The sequence below is a fragment of the Ctenopharyngodon idella genome, chromosome 17 (assembly GCF_019924925.1).
Source record: "Ctenopharyngodon idella isolate HZGC_01 chromosome 17, HZGC01, whole genome shotgun sequence".
In the NCBI taxonomy this organism is placed as follows: domain Eukaryota; kingdom Metazoa; phylum Chordata; class Actinopteri; order Cypriniformes; family Xenocyprididae; genus Ctenopharyngodon; species Ctenopharyngodon idella.
The window spans coordinates 3,979,082-4,003,887 of record NC_067236.1 but is presented as its reverse complement, the minus strand read 5'-3'; the positions used below and the strand labels follow the sequence as shown (position 1 = coordinate 4,003,887).

Genomic DNA, 24,806 nt, shown 5'->3' with positions numbered 1-24,806 from the left:
CATCATACAACTTTTAAAAATCATTTCAAAAAGTTTTTTTAATGAAACTAAGCTGCAAACATTTGCCAATTTGATCCAAACATTATGAAAGAGCAGCTAAAATATAGTTTTTAACATTCTTTCAGGCTGATCTTCACAGTTACATTTCAGATTATTTTGTGATTCTTTGATAATGTAATGCAGCTTTTTCTAAAGATGCCGTTTTTGAAGGATGGTTTTGAAGGTTTTTTGAAAAATGTCAGTATATTGGACGCAATAACAAACTCATTTCACATTCAGAGAGGGTTTTGCACAGTCTTAAAGACATAGGAGCAAATAAAATGTTCAGTTTGAGTTAGGGAGAGATGAGAATGTGCTTTTAAAAAAAAAAAAACAGTTCAATAACGTAAGTGGACCTTATTAAGGAAAATGTGAGATATGACCCCTTTAAACCCAGTGCTTAGATTTATTATCTATATGTGTATTTAAAAATGAGATTATTCTTCATTATGCATTTCAAAATACTATCATTATCCCATTTAAGTATGCCATTATACCATTACAGCTGCTTAGCTAAATGATTAAATAGTCCAATTTATAAAGGCAGTTTGTTGCTAATTTCCTTTAGTCTATTTTAGTATTTTCAGAGTAGTGTAAAAATAAGACTTCATTTAGTATTCTAAACGTAACTGTTGATGGGGTGATTGAAAAAGGACTTCTGTTGCTTTCTTTTGTGTTGAAGGAAACCTCATTAAATCAGAGTTTGGCGAGAGAAAGGCCAACCTGGCAGAGCTCTTTCTGGAGCAGAGCCGATTTCTCAATTATTTTACCTTTCTGTTTGACCTGCTTTGAAACTGGTCCATATGAGGGTTTTTTTTTATTCTCTGCCATTTTTGAGGCTCTGTCTCTGAAGGTCCCCTAGATTCTCTTGGGACAAATAACCTACTTATCTAAAAATAACAATCAGTCCAAAGGAGTGTCCATAGCAGTTCACAGTCTATGGCTTTATTCTGGCATGCTTTTGAAAGCTCCGATCAACGTGGCTCCTGTGAAATGCATCTTTGCTGGATGGAAAAAGTTGTGTTAATATATTATAATGCAGTGTTGCCAGAAAACTGACGCTCAGAAATCCCTCTGTAGCAAAGTTTAGTTGTCCTGCTGTGGTCTAAGTTTGTGAGAGAGTATTTGAGAAGATTCACTTTGCTGTTCTTTAACCCCTCCAGTTATGGTGGGCTAATATAAATGATTCAGCAGATGGTGGCTATATTAGATTAAACCTCCTAAATATATTTTGCAAAATATCAGGTTTGTCAGATTTTAAGATTTTTTTTTTTTACCAGTTCAGCTGAATCCCATGAAAACATGTCACTTTTCATTTACATTTCATTTATTAAAAAAAAAAAAATAATTTTTGCTAATAGAAATTTAAGCTTTTTTACATTCACATATTTTTACATGATTATTTTCATCCAACAGATGGTGGCAATATTAGATTAAACCTTCAAAATAGAGGAAACACTATATAAGACTTTATAACACTATGTAAGAGTCATATTTTATTTTATTTTTTTTATTTATTTATTTATTTTTTTACCACCAGTTCGGGTGAATCTCACAAAAACAAGTCTAGGTCACATTTCACCCCAAATTCAAAAGAGTAAAAAAAAAGAAATTAAATTTTGCTACTAGAAAATTAAGCTTTTTAAAATTGTTGCATGATTTTTGCATATTTGTCATGACAATTAAGAATATTTTCCCCAAATTCCTGTTACTGTCATGCGTATGGAAGTTTTTAATTCTATTTTGGTCTTTTCTGTTTTTCTCAATGATTCTCGTTTCTTCTTTAAAATTGAATGTTTTTGTTTTTTTATTTTTTAAATTGTAAAGTATTTTTATATTCTGGTAGTATATTGTATTGCCTTAATCCATTAATACTTATATAAAAAACTGTGTCCTTTTTTACATTATGGTAATGAAAATTTAGGAAGAAAAGGGCTTAATTGTCTTAAAATAATCTCACATCACTTTGAAATTTCATGAGAATTCTTATAGATTTCTTTTTGTTTGTTTACATTTTGGGGTAAAATATGACCCAGTCATGCACGTGACAGGTTTCATGAGATTCACCTCTTAGTCGACATGACATTTTAAAGGATTCTGATGGCCTACAGTGGTCTTAAACAGTGGCCTTGTCTTTGTGATGTTCTGATACAGTGTCCAGTGCTTTTAAAGATCCCTTGGAGGGAGAAGGGGGCGTTTTCTCCAAATGAAGACAGATAAGATCTTTCTCTGTTCTCTTTCACTCTCTCTATGTCCCTCCGTCTCTCTCTATCTTTGGCCCTGAGCAGTGGCCTCAATGACCCTATCTCCTCTCGGCTCCTTGACCCCTGTGTGTGAGGTTACGGCCCAGCTTCTCCACATGGGAGTCCTGCCTGCTGTCTAAGTCCAGCTCTGTGTTCCAACCTCTCCAGCAGATCCAGATGAAAGGAGCATTGAGAGGCTGTCCCATCACCCCAAGCCCCCCTCCAGCCCTCCTTGGACAGAGCAAGAGAGGGGGGATGAAAGCTCCTCTGGCCGAATGCAAATACCCCTCGATCCCAACTCAACCCTGCTGCTAGTTCTTCACACAGCGGCCCCCGTCTCTTTATCAGCGCAATCTACTGAGAGGACAGTCCACGTGACCCTGATTTCAAACCGTATCAGAAGCCCCTCCCAATCCAACCTGTAGTTCCCTCTCTAGGGTGTAGGGTGGGGTCACGTGGACCCCTATCCAAAGGTCATAACCTCTTGACTCTCAATTAGCACTCCCTGTATTCAACGCTGCTCTTGTTTCTGAGGTCGGACTGATGGAAAAGGGGGAGATGGGTGGTGGGCGGCACTTTGCAACACAATGCTTCAATCGGTGGCCCATGCGGCTTTTTTGAGCGGTGCTGTAAACAAGCCCAAAGAAAAGGATTAGTTAAGAGCCATTGAAGGCTTTGATTGACTTAATCTGTCTTTAGGGGATAGGAAGTTTGATGGGGTTTTAAATGCTCCGAGGACGACCCCAGCTCCACCTGGCCTCATGAACGGAGGCTCGCGGCTCAGCAGGGTTATGTCAGGAGGTCTCCACCTGTGGAAAAAAATCCCTATAAATCAAATTCAACCTGACATTTATCCCAAGGAACTACCCTTTGGCTGTATTCCACAGAAATGAGGCAGGGAAGATGGTATAATTAATTTATGGACCGTTCATCCTGCTTTGACACATTGACAAAAGAATAAAAGGAAGAACTATTGACCGACTCTTTAAATACACCCTGTTTCTTAGCCTAGTATGGCATTTATCTTGTTTTAAACCTGCATACCCTTTTATGATTTATCTCGGCTCTCTTTAGAGCATGGGAACGATACTGTGATATCACTCTAAGAAAATACATAAAGCTGAAGGAATGTTGAGTGCTGTTAACACTGTAGCGCTGTAGTCAGCACTTCCTTTACATTAAAGAACATCATCTATCTCATTTAGTTTAAGCCCAATCAGGTCATGAATGGCCTCCTCTTTGTACTTGGTCTGTGTCATTTCTCGTCATTAATCTTGGATTCCCGGATTCGATTCCAGTTCACAAGCTCTCAGTTCAGTTAATAAGATATTCACTCGGTTGAACATGTTAACAATGTCCATTTTGCTTGCATATGGAATTAATTCTCTGTACTTTGTATATACAGAGAATTCTCCTATGCTCACCAAGGCTGCATTTATTTGATTAAAAAATATGGTAAAAACAGTAATATTGTGAAAAAAGTTTAATATTGTGAAATATTAATATTATTTAAAACAACTATTTTATATTTTAATATATTTTAAAATGCAATTTATTCCTGTGATGGCAAAGCTGAATTTTTTTTTAGCATCATTACTTCAGTCTTCAGTGTCACATGACCCTTTAGAAATTATTCCAATATTCTGATTTGATGCTCAAGAAACATGTCTTCTTATCAATGTTGAAAACAGTTGTGCAGCTATATATATATATATATATATGTAAGCAATAAGGTACGAGAGGCTGTTACTTATTCACGATACAGCACTAGCCTTGAGTACCTTTTATAAAACGGTTACCACACAATACAAATATTAAAGCCAAAAATATGTATCAATGCAACTTTCATGTAGTAAACTTTCAGTAATAGCTTTCCTTCCGCCGGAAAAAATAGTCTCTGACCGTGAACGGCAACAGAAGTTACATTGTTACGCCATTAGATGGCAGCAAAGACTGTCTTCATGAGTATGTCAGTCAGTAGCGAAGACTTTTACATTGAAAAGACTGAATTGTTGTGAACACGGAACAAGACGCAACTGACAAATGCTTTGACTAGCGCTGTCAGTCACGGGAAAACCCATTAACTGTTAAAAGGACAAGATAATACATCGGACATTTAAACAGATTTTTTACTATGAACATAGGACTGTCCTGAAGGAAAATGCTAAATCTGAATGCAAGTAATAAACTCGGTCACGCGATTTCTTTCACACAATACTCTTCCACATAATACAGTAAGCTTCAATGAACAATATCAATTGAGAACATACAGTTTACATTGCTAAGAGTGGTTGATAAGGGTGTTGTGTAGTGATACACAGAACCGTTGGGTGAAGCGGTCATAGCCGTGTTTTATCGTGAATAAAACACAGCTATTGACCAATCAGAGTCAAGGACAGGAACTAACCGTTTTATAAATATATATAATTTTATAATATAGTTTTTGATTTCCTAAAAGAACCTGTTTAAAATATTTTGTTCTCAAGCCCATTGTGTTCCTCGCTTAAGGATAAAGAACATTTCACAAAGCATTTTTCTCAAAATAAACCCACAGTCCTTTTATTTTATGCCTTCCAGTCTAATCTTGTAAGTTTGGGTTTTAAAACGTGTCTGGCATTGGCTTGCAGCAGGGAAAGTTTGAAGGTGCATGCCTCTCTTTAACACCTTGTCATGCCTTTAAGGGTGTGTGTGTGTGTGTGTGTGTGTGTGTGTGTGTGTGTGTGTGTGTGTGTGTGTTTCTGTAGCTCTAGCCCAGCTGTGCTCATATTATGTTGTCACCTCATGCTGAAGGAGAGCCAGTGGGTTTGAGTTTTCTACCCATAGAAACAGTAGATTTTATACTCCAATGAACACGTTTTCTAAAGAAAACCCTCTTTGGTGCAGTTAGATGCTGTCTATATTTATACAATAATATTCATTATAAATATTCATTGTTTTTTGATTAATAAATTCTTCTTTTTTTAAGTCTTGTAATGCCAAAGTCTCTGTCGCTGCAGTTTTTGTGCTAGCCTAGCAGTTTCATTTTTCCTCTTGTCTTTGTTTCTCCCCAGAGTTCCCGCAGCTGAGGAGACTTTCAGATGACACATTTTTTGGGGATAACGAGAAAGGTAATTTGTAAATTGTTTGGTATGTCTTGATTGTTTTCATATGCCTCATTTTATCTCATTTCCTCCTATTTAAATTCTTTTCTCGTTGTTGTTGAAGAACAATTTCACACAGTACAGCACCTTTTCAGAGGTTTTTCAGTGTAAAACACTGCCAAACAGCTTCGTTCTTGACACTCCCAAATTTCTAAGCAGCCAGATGAGAGCAGAGAAAAGACAGAGTAAAGTAGAGTATATGTAAGGGGTCAGAAGAATGGGGAATTTGACTTATCTGTCCATCCTGAGAGTTTGGAACGGGGTGTAGAACTCTGTTAAGTGTTTCCAGGTGTCTTCTTAGAGGAGGTTGAAACTGTGTTAGTGTGTTTAATACATTTAGAGTACATTTAGAGTACTCATGAGTCATTTTTTCCCAGTGGTTCATTTCTTCGGAATAAGTGCATTCCCAAAATTGCATCAAGTTTGTGCCTCCTTTTTTTTTCTCTTGCATTTCTATTCATCAGTTTTTGTTCTTTTTTGGATTTCTGGTTGAAAGATTGGGGTTTCTGAAGCACCTGGCTACTTTCACCATCTCTGAAGATCGTGCTCTTCCCTTTCAGCTGAGCTTTTATTGTCCATAGTGTAATATTTTAAAGCTGTGCTGACAGATAAGGTTTGACCTCACCAACCTTGTCCTCTACAAAGACAGATACCAACCAGTTCTGACTCTGGTTTGAGATTGAAAGTGACCCAAAAATGAACATTCTGTCATCATTTACTCACCCTCATGTCATTTCAATCCTGTATGATTTTCTTTTTTCTTACCAAGAAGCTGCTTTTTCTTGGTGAACAGTCCGCTCTAATCTCAGATGGCTCACTCCCAGTTAGTAAAGACTTGTCATCTTTTAACAGTCATTGATACATGAGGAGTAAGTAGGACCTAAACTGTGCCAGACACAATGCTGACATACTGAGATGTCTTGTGCAAGTATAGAAATTGCAAAAGTGAAGGAGCTTTTAGGGTGTTTGTCTATTAAAGGTCCCATGGCATGAAAATTTCACTTTATGAGGTTTTTTAACATTAATATGAGTTCCCCTAGCCTGCCTATGGTCCCCCAGTGGCTAGAAAAAGCGATAGGTGTAAACCAAGCCCTGGGTATCCTGCTTCGCCTTTGAGAAAATGAAAGCTCAGATGGCCCAATCTGGAATCCTCCCTATATGTCGTCATACGGGGAAAGGTTACCTTCCCTTTTCTCTGCTTTTCCCGCCCATGAGAAAATGAACTACTACCTTGCGAGGCGAGCGCAATATTTTTTTTTCCTCGAGAGACATCATGGCTTGCAAACGAGCGAAGCGTGGCAGTTGCTCAGTGTTTGGATGTACAAATGAACACCGAAGTATTTTTTTAGTTCCTTCATCCGAGCATGGTAGCACATTTTCCACAATGGCACCTATCCAAAAAGGTAGATGTAATAATGGCAGAGGTCTGACTAATATAGTGGCGCTGGTTAGTGTCTATAGCTGATAATTTTTATATATATATATATATATATATATATATATACGATAGCAAATCAGAGCAACATGAAAAGCCAACAACGTAGGCTAGCATTAGCTACATGATAATAACTGTAACAGCATACATGAACAAACCAACTAAAGTACCGTATCCAGACACAATATTTTGAACTAACCATTCAGAGACGTCCTGCTGTAGCCGCTGAGTTGCAACTTCTTCTCCATCCGGATCAGATTCTGGGTCAAACTGAAAAGCTTGAACGACTGCGTGTCTACGAGCCATTGCGATTCATCCACTGTCAACATTAGCGCATGGTACCATGGCCGCAAGCTTGTTAAGGCCACATACCCACCCTCTACCTTGCCCTGCCTCTCTCCTCCTCATTAGCATTTAAAGCTACAGACACAAAAATGGCACATCCTAAGGAAAGCTCATTGTGGGACTGGCTCGTAGTGGCTGAAATTCTGCACCAAGGCTGAATTTCGGGAAAGAGACTTCAGATACAGTACTAGAGACCACTTAGGCCTATATAAAAGCATCCAAAAAGCAGCATGTCATGGGACCTTTAAAAGGAATTACTGTCCTTAATGGATTTATAGTATCAGTTATTTGTCTTACAGAAGCCAAAGAGACAAATTTAAAGTCTAAACTTTTTTGTCTCTAGCTTCTCTAGTTGTACTAATGCAGTATTTAGAAGGGTTTTTGTAAAGCATGTTTAATCCTTTTAGATGTGCTTTTTGTGTAGAACTTGATGAACATGAAAACTTACAAGAATAGTTTACTCAAAATGAAAATTCTCTAATTTACTCACCTCATGTTTTTCCAAACCTAGATGATGTTTTGCCAGATTGATCAGTGGAGCTAAACAGCATTGGTTTACATAAGCATCACACATTTGAATGTTTTAATGCACTTTTAGGGCGTGATGTTTACACTTGGTAGGTTTGGTTCGATTAAAACAAACTCTGGTGCAATTGCTCTGTTAGTCTGTTCATTTGAATAAGTGTGAACGCTGCCATCCAAACTTTGGTACGCTTCAAACAAGCGTACATACAACTAGCACGTTTAGCCCAGCACACAGCATTGTTTTGGTAAGTTCTGTCACACATTTTACATCATAAAAGCTGTTTTTTTGTTTTGTTTTGTATCTTTAGGTTCGTTCTTAAAAATGGCAGTGTGAACGCTAAGCGAACCAGGACTAAATGTATCATTTTCTTTTTTGATTCGGACCAAAAGAACCAAGAGAACGGAACTACAAGTATGAATAGACCCTTAGTCTATTCCTTTCATTTTGGGTGAACTGTTCCTTTAAAAACATCTCTTTTTTTTTTATCATGTCCCCATATGACCCTTAGACCCTTGGCTCTGAGGAATATTTCAAAAACAGGCATCTGAGTGACCAACAGCACTGTTCATAATGTCAGGGTTAAAGTAAGACAATTATCCCATTGTTGCAATGGTTTGATTTTTGTTCCAAACCTAAATTCTCCAAGGATATGCAAAAATTTTAGGCAAATGCATTTTTTTTGTTTTGCTTGGTTTCAAACCATTTTAAACTCCTAACCGCAGAGTACAATTATTTAAATGTCTTCCATTTTATGCTAGAGGCCATCTTCCTGAAATTGTATGTTTAAAGAAAATTATTATTTGTGAAGATTTGTACTGATATCTTTTCAAAGCCTCTTATTAAATACTCCAGTTCCAACAATCTGAGAATTCCCCAACACGCTGACGTCCTTGTAGTCTTCAGCCAGGTCTTTTCAGTGGCATGGTAATGTCTGCCTTTCGACTCAAGTGTGATGTTCTTGGCTGTGTAGTTTGGGTCTTTTCACACAGATGTGAATGTTTGTTAATGCCCACACAGAAAATGAAATCATGGCCTTAGCCCTGAAAAAGGAATAGTTCCCCGAAAAATGAATATTCTGCGATCATCTGCCTCATGTTGTTCCATGAGTTGTTTTTTTTTTGTATTTATTTACTCGAGGGGGAGGGGGGCTGTTTGATAGCCTGTTGGTTTAATTTATTTATTTGAAAAAAAAAAAACTTTTTTTTTTTTTTTTGTGGGCAGTGCTGTTTAGTTGCACACTACCACTTTTAGGCAACGATATATAAAATACTGGCATTCTTTTCTTTGTCAGTCTTTCATATTCATCCGCTACTCTCATTTTTAACAAAGTATAGACTCTCTTTGAGGGCTTTTTTTTTTTGTAATCTTGTAGGTGTTCATTGAATACTGTTTACTGATTCATGACACCCACTATCACGCTTACTTGGGTCTGAATAGCTCAGGGCGGTTTACATGAACATGTAACTTAAAAGAAGTTTTTGTTTCTGTTGGTGGACTAACTCCCACTCTCTTTTCATCTGTCTATTTCTCTGTTTTCGTTTTTTCCCTTTCACTGCCTTCATTTGCTCTCTCCCCTCCACCCTGAGGTGTTGTAGTCAGTCTGTAGTATTTGTAGGCCATAGGGTTTTCCAACAAGAATCTGTGCCAAACCTGGCCCATCTGCTCCACAGAGGCCGTGTTCACTGCATACGGCCATAAAGACCCACTACAGCAAGCAAACATGCCCAAGGGTCTTTTACCTTTTTAATATTTGTGTGAAATAATATTACTTATTCAGTCCTCTTGCTTTTTTCAGTAGTTTATCATACGAGATGAAGGTCATCACTTCCATTGTGAATGAGTTTCAGGCTCTTCGCAATGTCTTAAAGGGACAGTACACCCAAAATTGAAAATTGTCTTCATTTACTCTCTCATGTTTTTCTAAACTTGTATAACTTACTTTCTTTTTTTTTTCATATAACACAAAAGAAGATATTTATAGCAGAATGTTCAAGCTATTTTTTTTGCCATGCAATAAAAAAGAGAATGGTGACCATGTTTGTCAAGCAAGATTATCTGTGGAAAAACAACTTAAATTTTGATCTTTTCCTCACACAAAACTATTGTATGGCTTCGGAGGAATTTCAATATGATTTACAAGTCATATGGACTACTTTTATAGTGCTTTTATGGTCTTATTTATCTTTTGTTTTTGTTTTTTTGTAACACTTTATTTTGATGGTCCACTTTAGACATTTTACTAACTATAATTAACTTACTTATAATTAGTAGAATGTCTAAAGTGGACCATCAAAATGAAGTGTAACCTCACAGTCATATCCTGGAAAAAGAAAGTCATGCAGGTTTGGAAAGACATAAGTATATGATGAAATAATATTAATTTGTGGGTGAACAGACCCTTTAAATAAGCATTTCATTGCCACATTTCTGACTATGCTTGTGCTTATTGGCTTTTTATTTTTTGCCTTGTTCAGGTTATTTTGCCAGTGCTGGCAACAGACAAAAGACAAATCACAGTCCAAATAATGACGAGTCCATATTTTCCACGTGGAAGTGCATCACCCCATGGTCTTGTTATTATAGTCGATCCATATCAAATGTTTTGATCTGTGGGTGTTTTTCTTGTTATTATATCCAGGTTATGATTGAAGCATGGGGTGTGAAGTGGCTTTTATTAATCATCTATTGAACGAATCTGATTGTGTCAGTTTGCTTTGAACACACTCCAGTAAAACCATGTGCTGGCTGTTCGGTCTGTCCAAGGCAATGAAGCTCAATATTTGTGGGAGGGAAATTATGGGAGAGGCTCATTGTAAAAAAAAAAAAAAAAAAAAAAAATCTCTTTAGGTCTCCTAGTAAATGTTCGGTAGTTCAAATGATCTCTTGAGGATCAAAGCATACTAGAAGAAATATTTAAAGGAGACATACCATGGAAAACATTACTTTCCTTGCTTTTTTTAAATAAAAGAAGTTGATTTATTATATAGATGTATTTCAACATACTCTCCGACCTGTACATGTGTTTCATTGATACTATAAGCTACAAAAATGGCTAAGAACAAAGAGATTAATATATGATGACCCACATGTGTGTGTGTGTGTGTGTGTGTGTGTGTGTGTGTGTGTGTGTGTGTGTGTGTGTGTATGTGTGTATGTGTGTATGTGTATATGTGTGTGTGTGTGTGTGTGTGTGTGTGTGGTGTGTGTGTGTGTGTGTGTGTATAAATGTTTTTTTCTATATATATATATATATATATATATATATATATACAAAAATTCTTCATACAGTGGACTACCAGTAAAATTGATAAAAATTTGGAACCAAAAATTATTCAGACACTTTGACCTGACCATGTTCTGCTTAAGTGTTATCTGACATAATTAAGATAATTTTTTTCTGACACAGTTTAACTCTGAGATCTTGTCATCTTTTATTACCATTTTTTTAAACTATAGTGAATAAACTGTATTAATGAATGAAATGTTCAAGGTGTCTGAATACATTTTGGTTTGACTTTTTATATATATAAAAAGGAAAGGCATATATATATATATATATATATATATATATATATATATATATATATATATATATGCAAAGCTGAATTTTCAGCATCAATACTCCAGTCTTCAGTGTCACATGATCCTTCAGAAATCATTCTAATATGCTGATTTGCTGCTCAAGAAACATTTCTTATTATTATTATTATTATTATTATTATTATTATTTATTAATGTTGAAAACAGTACAATTTTTTTTTCAGGATTCTTTGATGAATAGAAAGTTCAAAAGAAGAGCATTTATTTGAAATAGAAAGCTTTTTTCATTATTCACATTATACATTATATCCTTCAAAAGTTTGGGGTCAGTAAGATTTTTCATTGTAATTTTTTTTTTAAGAAATTAATACTTTAGTTGATCAAAGTGACAGTAAAGACATTTATAATGTTACAAAATATTCTATCTGAAATAAATGCTGTTATTTTGAACTTTCTATTCATCAAAAAAGAATCCTGAAAAAAAATTGTACACAAGTGTTTTCAATATTGATAATAATAATAATTGTTTCTTGATCAGCAAATCAGCATATTAGAATGATTTCTGAAGGATCATGTGACACTGAAGACTGGAGTAATGATGCTGAAAATCACAGGAATAAATTACATTTTAAAATATATTCACATAGAAAACAGTTATATTAAATTGTAATAATATTTCACAATATTACTGTTTTAGTTTGTTTTTGTTTTATTTTTTGTTTTTGTTCTTTGTTTTGTATTTTTAGCATTGAGCATAAGAGACTTCTTTTAAAAATCTTACCGATATTATATATATATATACATATATATAATATATTGTTATATAATATAATTTATAATTGTTTTTATTTCTTTATATATCATATATAATAGCCAAGAGGCTGGTAAAGATATATTTCATATGTAAAATAAAACACATTTTTATGATATACACACACACGTTTAGTATATAATCAGTCTTTTTTGCCTTTTGAGGTTTAAGTCAGATACTATTAAAACATTTAACATTCTCATACTTGCAAGACAAAGAGATTGTGAAAGTAGTCTTAAATGGAAACTTGATCAATTTAAATCATTGTGAATATATCAATATATTGTATATATGGTAAATTTATACATTTTATAGGTAAAGCATTGCGAGAAAACTTGCCTAACAGCATAAGGACAAAAATAAAACTTGTGTAAAACACAGGCCTATTCCCTTTATGCTGAATTTCTGAGTTTGAATACATCTCTCCAGCTTCATTTTCCTCACCAGTGACAATTCCTTAACAGCTTGAGAAAACACACAGGAAAGAGCATCTTCCTCTGTAAACACTCATGAGTCTGTAAACACTCATGAGTGTGTGAGTCTGAATCGGAGCTCCCTGCTGATCTCCATCAGTGTGTGCCCGGTGGTCCCGCGAGGCTCTCTGTTCACTCACACTTCCTCTCCTGCACGCCCCATTGATCTGGGTAAATGCCCACCCAGCCTCTGCCTGCTGCCCCCCAAAATGCAGAGGAAATGACTGATGAGTGTTTGCTTGTGTGTGTAAGTGTGTCACTGCCAGGCCAGTGTGACGGTTAAAAGATGTCCTAATAAGCAGCTAATGTCAGTGTGTTCTGATGATGAGTCTATTCTGTGTGTCATTAACTGGAAAGCCTTCATTATTTTGGCTTAATAAGATGACTTAATTGCATTAAAATGTCTGAGTTTTAGCAAGTGGAGCACTTGGATAGTCAAGTCAAGTCATCTTTATTTATGTAGTGCTTTAAGTAGCCCCATCAGGCGACAGAATGGAAAAAAACTTTGGGAGAAACCAGAGTATTGGGGGCCAGTTCTCCTCTGGATTCATCACGCCAGTATGGAGACGAAGCTGTTCATAGGATTGTGTTCTTTACAGAAGTGTTTTTTCAGTATTGTTTTATGAATAGAAGATTCAAAAGAGCAGCATTTATTTGAAACAGAACTCTTTTGTAACATAATAAATATCTTTCCTGCCACTTTGATTTCATTAACAAAAATCTTAGTGACCACAAATAATTTATACAATTGATATCTTGTTTATTTGATGTTTTTGCATTGTTATAAGCTTGTCAAGTCACCTGCCACTATTCAAATGTTGTTTTCCCACAGGGGAAGACATTTTTCTGCAAACAGAAGGAGGAGGACGTGATGTCAGAGTGATGTCGGTGAGGCTGCCCTCTGTCAAACAGGATCAAGAGTCTGTCAGCCTCAGCTCTGTTGAAGGAGATACAGACTTTTCTGCTAATGATGTGTTTTAACAGCGACGACCCTATGAAACCTCTCTGACAGGAAACCGCTAAGTGCCTGAAAGGAAGGAGATGTTCTCAGCCCTAAATTATTAACATTACAGAAGCTCATAGTTTGATGACAGTCAGTGCTAGAGATATAATGAACTTTATCTTGTCTCTTGTGTCACTGTTAAATAAAACCCTATGTACTGTAATTGTACATTTTTATACAAATAAATTTTAAACAAATCCTGCAGACATTTTTAATTTAATTTAGTTTAGTTTAGTTTTACCTATTTCCCCCTTGGTTGATGTCAGTTGTCAGGTTGATTCTGTCCGAACAGGGCTGTTCTCTGTCATGGTAATGGCAGCGCAGTGCATTACTTCATGAGAGAGGGTTTTCACATCATTAGTCTCAGACTGCTGTTTCTCCCATTACAGGGGGAGATAGAGAGAGATAGCCACTATCAGATGCTGCTTTGCAATGTCCTGCACAGATGATGCCTGTCTAATAAGCATCCTGTTTCCTTTTCAGCACTCAAGACACGATAGTCTGGGAGAAGCAGTCTCACAGAACCAGACTTCTGACTATCGCCATAAAGTCTGGTCCATTTTACTGCTCATTCTGGCTTAGAATCAACCATAATTTCGGCTAATAATAGACCAGTATTCACTAAAAGTGCTAGATCATTCGAAGAAATTATTGGAAAATGTATAATCAGAATGTCTGTCCTTCCAGAAGTAATAAGTACCAGTTATTTCATGGCCATTACTCTGAAAACAAAGTAGAAATGCTTGTATTTTAGTTAAAGTGCTTCTGTTTATGGGCCAATAACGTGACGGGTCATTTTTTTTTTGTCCAAAGGCCTTAATAATAATAAAAAACAAATATATGACATCCAAAGTATGTAAGGTAGCACAACTAGATCTCTTTTATCGAATCCAAAAGGTTTTAATTATATTTTGCTACATATAAAGGTATTTCAAAGATTTTGGGGTGTCAAAAGGTCATTCGGTTTAACCGTCCAAAGGCCAATACAGCCACTTCATTTGTGATTAAAATATCTTAAAATGTAATAAATGTATGTATTTTTTATTCTGGCATGATTTTATAACGTAGTGCAAAATGTTATTAAAATTATTTGTAGAAATCGCTGCTTTGCTATAAGAAGTATTTTCCTGAAAAATTTCATTGATGTCATTCGGAGTAACCAATATAAAGGGACCATTTTGGATCAAGTCATATGGTCAGTATCATGTGACAGGATGTGACATCATTCGGACACCAGCAAAGGTCCACATGGTAATGAAGCAAATTAACTAACTCTCTTTTAACTATTTGAAAAATTCATGTTTTCACTTGCTCATAGGCATGTCCCGAAACATCAGGTCATTTGGTTCAACCGCTATAAAACATGGAAAATGTTGTAATATTTTAAAAACTTGTACTAAATATAAAATGTTTGATTGTAGCTAGCTAGATATCAGCCTATTAGCATTTTTTTAAAATATCATCATTCGGTATAACCAAAAGAGTCATTCGGTAAAACCGAAATTTTGGTTAAACCGAATGACTTTTTTGGTGACAAATTTTGTCCAACTTGTAAAACATGACAAAATCAGTGTTGATTATAAAAACCACATAATCTCATTGTTAACACTTAATAAAACTTCAAAATTAATTATATTTCCATTATGTTTTTTATATTTTTTTAAAATCCTTTTTCGTCAATGACCCTGATACAAAATTATGTGCTATTTCAGCTGTAAAGTTATTTAATAATCCTTTCATTGGAGGGACTGTGTTTCATCGCAGATAAACAGCTGGTTATGGTGGAGTTCGCTCCATGTAAACCGTGACTTTCTGGTTTATTCGTGCACTGTGTGAAAGTTACAAGGTTTTTCTGCTTTTAAATGGTCCTGACTTGGGAAAACTGGATATAACTTTGCACAGACAAGGTTAGTAAGTCATTTAACTCACTAATCTTATGTTAACACTTGTGTAATAATGTTAAAGATTGGTGGCTGTATTAAACTATAGTTCTTTGCTCATAAGCATAGGAGCCTACTAGTACCTTGTGAATGTAATTTTGTTTCCCAGCAGTTCAGTAAAATCCTGTGAAGTGGCTTAAAACCAGCCAATCCGATTGGAGCTATACAATTTTTAGAAAGCCATTGCAATTTTTGTCTACAGTATGCATCAGACAGACAGTATGTGGTCTGTTAGTGTATCATCTGAGACTTTAATGGAAGTATCTAGATCCATCTTGACCCTGGCGCCAGAACTCCCAGCAGATTGTGTTCAAGAATAAAATAATAACTGAGAGTATTGTTTTCAGTGTCAGAGCACTAAGGCACCAAATAACCCTCCATCCACTTTGCTCTGGTTTTTCTGCAGGTATAAGAAGAACAGAGTGAAATCTATATTTAAAGAGCTCATCTGGGAAAATGTTAGGCTTTCACAGCTGTGGAGCAGCCAATGGAGCGATAAGTGTGGATGATAAGAGCAGCCAGAGCAGGTCTGGAAATGAAGAAGCTAATGGTGTGATATGATGCTAACCAGAGACACAACCAACTCACAATGATACACAGGTGCTCTGAAGAAACGTAAAGTAGTTTTTTTAGTTAGTCATGGTTTGTTGGCATTACAATTTATGCTTGTGGCATTCTGTCCGGTAAAAAATAATAATAAAATAAAAACTAAGTTGGCAAATGTTTAGGAGTATTATGGTAGTAAGCTATTATAAACAAACATAGCCAGTGCTTTACCCCTGCTTTGCACAAACACAGAATAAAAAAATCCCGGTTTACTTTTTTAGCTTGTTATGAAATTAGTTTAATTATTAGATATAATTCCAGACAAGGTTCACTGTAAACCCGAATAAGTTGGCAGAACTCAAAAAGGTAGTAACATCAAAGGTTATCAGTTACATCAAATTTTTTAAGTTAAAGGTCCATTGAAGTGCCTTGGAACATGCAGCTTTATTCATTGTGTTGACATAATTTCCAATGAAACAGGAAGACAGGGCGGGATATATCTAGAAATCCCTCCCCTTTTTTCAAAATAGCCTATAGCGTTTCGCCTAGATCACAGCTCAGCCAGAGCCGTTGAGCTCGTAAAACCCAATTTTCCTCAACTCTAACCATTTCTCCTCCATTTTGCTTTAAAATATATAATTGCTTGTAGAATTCAAGTGTGTCTGAACGTTTTGTGGTCTGTGCTGACTTGCGTGTATGATCGGCTCTCGTGTCTCAGGACCGGAGCAGACTGTGCTCGCGCTGCGGCAGTTCACATAACACTAACGCGAAAACTGACTTCATTCAAGTCAATGGAAAGCATATTTACACTGTCTGAATTGTTCCCTATCCCCTATATAGTGCACTATGTGCCATTCACCATATAGAACTTAGTAAATGTGTGAACAAATGACCAATTTCAGCCGCAGCATAGTGTAGGAGGGGCGGGACTTCAGATTCTAGAGAGCATTTGATTGGACAGAAAATTTGATGAGAATCTGAAGTCCGTGGTGATGTCATGAAAATCCGTGATCCATTTGAGCAAAAGTGAGAGACTGTAAATTTTGAATGCTTATATGTCCTAAATGCGAATTTTGTCATTGTTTTGGAACACACCAGCTTATTCATAACCTTAAGGCTAACATATTCATACTATAAGCTAAAAAACTTAAATTTTGATTTTACAGGGAAATTTAAAGTTTAAGTAAGCAGAACTTTATTTTAACTTTAAAGCAGATTTTTATTTTGTACTCATACATTTTAATTGCTCTTAACTTGAAATATTTTAATAAGCTAATTCCTACATTTAACATAAAATTATCATGTAATCTCAACATAAATATTTTTAGTAGTGGAAACATATCAAACTCTTCTAAACTAGCATAGCAAGATATTAAACACTACTAAATCTCCCACAAACATTATATAACGCTTAATTTTAGCATTTACTCTCACTTTTGAGTGTCATGGCAAAGCATGCTGGGAAATGGAAATACCAGCCCAGTTTCAGTTAAATTTACGTTTGTCTAAATTAAAAGAAAAAAGTTCAAAATAATGAAACAATTCGGATTACTTAAAATATGTCAGTTTTGTGAACCCAAAAGAAAAAGAAAGTTCTAAATACTCATAAAAGTTTATTTGATTGAAATAATTTGTTTAATTTGAGTTGGCTCTACTCAAACCAATGAATTATTTTGAGTATTAGGGTTTACAGTGTTGGTAAGTGATTCTATCACACCAGACTTGTGTGAAAACAACTCAGGGTGAACTACTGTGGTTAAACTTTTGTGGTAGTTAAAATATTCAATGTTTATTTGCAGTTCTTTACGCTGAGACAAGTTGAAATTAATGCCAGTGGTAATCAACATTTTGCCAACTGTATTATTCATGCGATTTAATCTTCTCCTTTCCGTTGAGTGCATGATATGTAGCTTCTGTACTAACTATATAAGCAGCTGTGTGTGTGTCCCAACATTAAGTGAGATCAACCTCATCGTATTGCATTCGCGAGTTGAGGTCAGTTTGATTGGATTATAATGAATATGCAGGAATACCACGAGAAGAACTAGACCGAATTGCATGAAAAGTAAAGGCCTCAAAAAACAAACGCTGGCCTAAAATCACTCAAACTTTCTTAAAGTGCTTTCTAAAGATTAGGTTTGTGGGCCAAGCTTTGCAGTCAGCTCATATCAGTCTCCCACCCTAAAAAAATCCTCTTAAAGCCCCTGTTAGCCAGCTGTTTATCAAAGCCAGATGTGTCAGGCAGGAAGCTGCAGGAAAATAACCATGACATTGTCCATTCTTCTTTTGAAATGTCCTGTAGAACAGAGAAAAACTCACGTAAAATCCCCCACCTCTACATCTATCAGGAGACTGTTTCCATCGGAGACTGGTGCTTAAACCTTGAGGGAATTGGCACACGTCGGAGTGTCTGTTTTGTTTGGAATGTCAATATATGGTGGAATTCTAGTGTGAATTGTGATTGGATGATGCAGCTCCAGAGGATAAAGGTGACACTTTGTGCATTTAATCATAGTGACTTTAGATGGATGATGCTTTTGAGAAAACTCTTGGATTGTTTGCATTTTTCCAAACTATTCCATCTGGAAGGACCACTTGAGGACAACAGGCAAAACTAGAGTGGTGTGCATACTGATAGTGATTTGCAGCGACAAAGCGACCAAAGAGGTTATGATTTGAGGCAACAAGTGCTAATGTGAAGTATTTTGATTTGATGATTACCAATATTAATGCAGAATGAAGCTCATGTGATCCGCTTCCTGATACAGTTTCAAATTTAATCAGCCCTTTAGAGAGCATTTTATTGTGCACATTAAGGATTCAGAGCTCCAGTGTGGTTCTGCAAAACATTTATTCGGAAATTATGAGGGTAGGGTAATAAAATAGATTAAAGATATGCACATATATCAAGGCTCTTTTATGCTAGCAGCCATTTTGAGCCGCTAATGTGTGTGTGTTTTATGTGTGGGGGAGATAAACAGCTAAGTGATTCTTTGGAGATACTGCTTAGACATGCATATTTATGAAACCAGCTTTGGGATTTCATGACTTGAAATGTTTTCTTTCCCATATTGATGTAACCCTAACAAATGGGATATAGTGATTGGACATATGTATTAGCTTGTTAGTTAGGGTGGAGATAGTGTTGTCATTCTAGAGAACATTTTATTGGCTTGAATTCTCAATAATTTTGGCGGGTCAAAAGTTTGGAATAATTAAGACTGTTTAATGTTTTTGAATGTATTTACTTTATAGATGGACTGAAAGCCACAAAACTTAAATGTTACATTAGCACATACATTAAAGAAAAGTGTTACGCCACATATGTGAATGGAAGTAGGACGTTCACAGACTGTCTGTTGGTGATATTGACCAGCTTTGGTAAAGATTTCTTGCTTTATTCCACTACAAGAGCAAGGTGACATTGAGTAATGATGTTTGGGGTCATGATAAGAAGCACAAAGAACTTCCTTACCCTCTCAGACCAGAGAGTTTTAAAAGATAAATGACTGTCTTGGAAGATTTAGGCCAGTTTAGTGTGCCATCGCTTTGTTGTTGTCCCTCCGGTGATGAATTACTGCAGTTAAGCTTCACGATGGTGGGGATTGTACCCGAGTGACCCTCAGTCCTGAACACCTGCCAAACAGATCACCCCCTCATGTCAGACCTTAAAGCCTCCACCTGCTGAGACACTCACCAGTGTCATGTCCACCTATATACCTAGATGTCTCCAGGACATCTATTCTTTAAATTAGCTATCTATAAAGCATTATCTCACTTCAGCTTTTAGTCTGGTTTGATGACTGAGTTTGCTTTGGTTGGTGTGAAAGATACTTTTTCAAAATTCATTGTCCATCAACGAACTGGCTTCAGTTCATGTGGACTTCAGTTTATTGCGTTTTAATTTATTGTATTTTATTTTATTTTAAAATTCAATTTTACATGTGAAAGTGAACTGCTGCTGTTTTTAATTATTTATTTTTATTTAATTGTATTTTATTTTAATTTACTTATTGTATTTAAAATTAGTATCATGCATTTTTTAACCAAGTGCGAAAACTTTGAAAAATTATTGAACAATGAGGTTCAATTTGTAAATATTATTAGTTCATCCATGAGGTATCATGAATTAACAATGGACATTTTTACAGTAATTATTAATCTAGGTTAATGTTATATTAATTTTAATCATATATATATATATATATATATATATGGGTCAATGACGTGACAAGTCATTTTTTTTGTCCAAGGGCCTTAATAATAACAAAAAACAAAGATATGACATCCAAAGTATGTAAGGTAGCACAACTAGATCTCTTTTGTTGAATTCAAAGGTTTTAATTATATTTTGCTACATATAAAGGTATTTTAAAGATTTTGAAGTGTCAAAAGGTCATTCGGTTTAACCGTCCAAAGGCCAATACAGCCATTTTATAACATCATATATCAACATTGTGCAAAATGGTATTAAAATTATTTGGAGAAGTCGTTGCTTTGTTATGAGAAAGAATGTCTGGAAAAATTAATTTCATTGATGTCATTTGGAGTAACCAATATAAAGGGACCATTTTGGATCAAGACATGCGGTCAGTATCATGTGACAGGATGTGACATCATTCAGACACCTGCAAAGGTCCACATGGTCGTGAAGCAAAGTAACTAACTCTCTTTTAACTATTTGAAAAATTCATGTTTTCACTTGCTCATACGCATTTCCCAAAACATCAGGTCATTTGTTACAACCACTATAAAACATGGAAAATGTTGTAATATTTTAAAAACTTGTACTAAAATTTTTAATTGTCCTTTTGCTAGCTAGATATCAGCCTGTTAGCATTGTTTTAAAATATTGTCATTCGGTATAACCAAAAGTGTAATTCGGTAAAACCGAAATTTTGGTTAAACCAAATGACTTTTTTGGTGACAAATTTTGTCCATCTTGTAAAAAATGACAAAACCAGCGTTAATTGATTATAAAAACCACATAATCTCATTGTTAACACTTAATCAAACTTCAGTTAGTTTTACCACAACTGTTTAGTGTCAATTGCTGACCCATATAAAATAATTCTCCACTTTCAAGAATGCATTTGAAAATAGTTGCATATTCTAATAAGATTTCTGCGTCATCTTATACAGCTCAAGTGTCTCGGCAATGATGGGGAGTTTAGCTATTTAATGAGACTATTAACTTCTCATAGTCAAATATGAGAGTTTGTTTTGAAGACACTGCGGATTTCTTGGCCCGTGCTCGAGTGTTGCACCACTGGGCTGAATGCTTGTTAATTGGTGTTTGGGAGGGGTTTGATTATCTCGCTGTGGGGTTTCAATGGAGCCTCAGTGGATAAGAGAGCCGCAGTGGAGGATGGGTACTGGACTCTGGCCAAGTGATTCTCCATCAGGCTCCATGTGAAGACGGTTGAAAAAAAACCCCTCTCTTAGACATCCATCCTCGTTTGTTGTTGCTCTCACACCACAAATGAGAATACAGCTACAATGTGTTTGCTAATGGCTCCTTGCTCGGCCTGAGATTAATTATGCAGCGTAAGGTTTGGCGTCCAATGGAGGTATACAGATGGAAGCTGTCTGTGTGTGTTTATGGAAATCAGGCTGCATTCACACTGCCAGATCAGATGATGGATGGACATACAGTTTCCTTGGCACAGATTGAGTCTAGGATGGCTGCATTGTTCCAGCCAGAAGAATATGAGCAAGTTAGAAAACATTGATTTTGTGGGAAGAGGGATATCAGGGCACATCCATCAAAAAGAAATCTGGAAGGGAGCAAGAATGTTGTTGTTGTGTAAATGACCTCACGGTAATGATGCTCCATTATCAATTATGCAGTCATGAGTGGTTTGGACACGTAAACCAATGCCTTCTGGGAGTTTGACTCAGCTAATATGTGAACAGATTGATTTTTAATCCTTCTATTGCTGCTGAAGTGCTTAAGATGTGCAAAGGTGTATATAGTGTTCACTAAGCCGAAATGTCTGTCATTTGTACAGTATAGCATAAAATCATCATGCAAGTGTTCAATCAAAGGCACCAATGTCCATTTTATTTTGTATGAGGTAAAGGCTGGAGGAAGCAGATGTGTCCAGATGTTTGCTTTGAGCACAGCCGCTGACCCTCAGCAATATCCTCAGAGTCAGAGATGGCAGGCGTGCTGGGAGGACAGGAAGTAGAACAGCTTTTATCCTCCTCGGCTGCACCAAAGAAAGACAGCTGTTTCAGCAGCTGTACAGAGAAAAAGACGTGGGCGTCACAATGTACTTCTGTATTTGTCAGTGTGACTATGCAATAGAATAGAGTATGTGGTTGCTAAGGTGCTCAGTGTGTTTTTAGTGTGTTGCTATGGTGAGTCAAGCCCTACTTCAATATTTATGGCTCATAGTTTAATTAGTCTGTTCATGTAATTTGAATTAAAACATGAATTGAATTTATTTTATTTCATTTAATTTTTTATTATTTTCTTTTGACTCAACTAAACCAAATAAATCTATATCTTGCTTGCACTTTTTGTTTTTATTTTATAATATGTATGGAAATAAAAATACAATTGATACTCTTCAGTTCGGTTAAAATTAGTGCCGTCAAATCGATTAATCGCGATTAATCGATTTGATGGCGCTAATTTTAAAGGATTAGTTCATTTTGAAATGAAAATTACCCCATGATTTACTCACCCTCAAGCCAACCTAGATGTATATGGCTTTCTTCTTTCTGATGAACACAATCGAGTTATATTAATAATCACCCTGATGCTCCAAATCTTTATAATGGCAGTGCACAGAAACCACCTGTTTGAAACTCAAAAATAAATCCATCCATCCATTATTGCGTTTGTGTCATAATAAAATCCATATTTAACAAGTTATAAAGTAAAATAGCTTCTGCCAGACCTGCCTTCCGTATTCAACTTACGAAAAAAGCGTAACTGACGCGACGTCAGTGTTTAGTAAGTTGAATAGGGAAGGCGTAGGACGTAGCGTAAGCGTTTTGAACTGCGAGTATTTTACACTTTCTTTGTAAGTTGAATGCGGAAGGCAGTCTGGCGGAAGCTAGATATTTGACTTTATAATGTGTTAATATTTTTCTTACACAAATACGTCGCTTCACTTCAGAAGGCCTTTATTAAAGGGTTAGTTCACCCAAAAATAAAAATAATGTCATTAATTATTCACTCTCATGTCGTTCTACACCCGTAAGACCTTCGTTCATCTACAGAACACAAATTAAGATATTTTTGATGAAATTTGATGGCTCAGTGAGGCCTGCATTGCCAGCAATGCCACCGAACTTCTCAAGATCCAGAAAGGTACTCAAAACATATTTAAAACAGTTAATGTGACTACAGTGGTTCGACCTTAATATTAAAAAGCGACAAGAATACTTTTTGTGTGCCAAAAAAACAAAGTAATGACTTTTCAACAATATCTAGTGATGGCAGATTTCAAAATCACGTGATTTCAGCAGTTTGGCAGTTTGATACACGATTCATAAAGCTTCGAAGCAGTGTTTTGAGATCGCCCATCACTAGATATTGTTGAAAAGTCGCTATTTTGATTTTTTGGCGCACAAAAAGTATTCTCGTCACTTTATAACATTAAGGTTGAACCACTGTAGTCACATGAACTGTTTTTATATATGTTTTGAGTACCTTTCTGGATTTTGAGAAGTTCGGTGGCATTGCTGGCAATAGAGGCCTCACTGAGCCATCAGATTTCATCAAAAATATCTTAATTTGTGTTCCGAAGATGAACGAAGGTCTTACGGGTGTGGAACGACATGAGGGTGAGTAATAAATAATTTTTATTTTTGGGTGAATTAACCCTTTAAACCCCCAGGAGCCATGTGGAGTACATTTATGATGGATGGATGGACATTTTTTTTTTTTTTTTTTTTTTTGAGTTTCAAACAGGTGGTTTCCATGCACTGCCATTATAAAGCTTGGGAGCATCAGGGTGATTAATTAATATAACTCTGATTGTGTCTGATTTTTACTCCCAAACATCTTGATTGTCAACATCTTGTTGACACACCTTTAAATATTTAATATTTTTTATTTTATTATTTTATTTGAACTGAACTGAATCAAATGTATCTTTATTCCCTAACATCTTTATTGTCAATGTCTTGCTGACACACTTTTAAATATTTTATTTTATTTATTTTATTTGAACTGAACTGAATCAAATGTATCTTTATTCCCTAATGTCTTTATTGTCAATGTCTTGCTGACACACTTTTAAATGTTCTTTTGAAACTCAGTATGACAGTCTTGACATGGTGTTTAGTCAGTAAAGTCATTCTTCAACAGAAGAGCAGATGAGTCACTTGCATGAAGATCAGAGCCGTTGTGGATGACTACTCAGTGTCTGAGTGTGTTAGATTGATGGTGGTGCAGGAGAGTGTATATGCCTGAGAGAGCATTAATTATTCAGCGCTGCTGACAGCTAAGGATTCTTACAGGTGGAGCCAGAAAAACAAAAGCAGGGATGGGACTATTTCTAATACCTTCTCAGAATACCTGCTGTTGTCTGCTGCTTTCTTATGCTGGCTTAACTGTGTGTTTGAGCTGCGCCTCGGGCAGTATGCCAAAACTAGACACAATAAATCCCCTGCATATGCGCCCACTGGGTCTGAACTGGATGCTGATTATAATGAATTGATTTGTTTTTGTTTTTTTGCATTCACCAGCCTATGAATGCAAATGTAGTGGTTTTGGTCTTAAACAAGAACAAATTGTTCATATTTTT

At 35.8% G+C, this 24,806-nt stretch overlaps 1 protein-coding gene across 3 annotated transcripts in view; it reads left to right on the top strand.

Moving 5' to 3' along the window:
• Positions 1–13,759, top strand: part of kiaa0586 (KIAA0586 ortholog) — a 140,743-nt gene extending 126,984 nt beyond the window's left edge. For all 3 annotated transcript variants that reach the window (XM_051867298.1, XM_051867296.1, XM_051867297.1), the window contains 2 exons: positions 5,333–5,389; positions 13,385–13,759. In XM_051867298.1, the coding sequence (XP_051723258.1) occupies positions 5,333–5,389; positions 13,385–13,533 (206 nt within the window). In that variant the 3' untranslated portion in view covers positions 13,534–13,759. The remainder of the gene's footprint in view (positions 1–5,332; positions 5,390–13,384) is intronic.
• Positions 13,760–24,806: the final 11,047 nt, after the last annotated feature.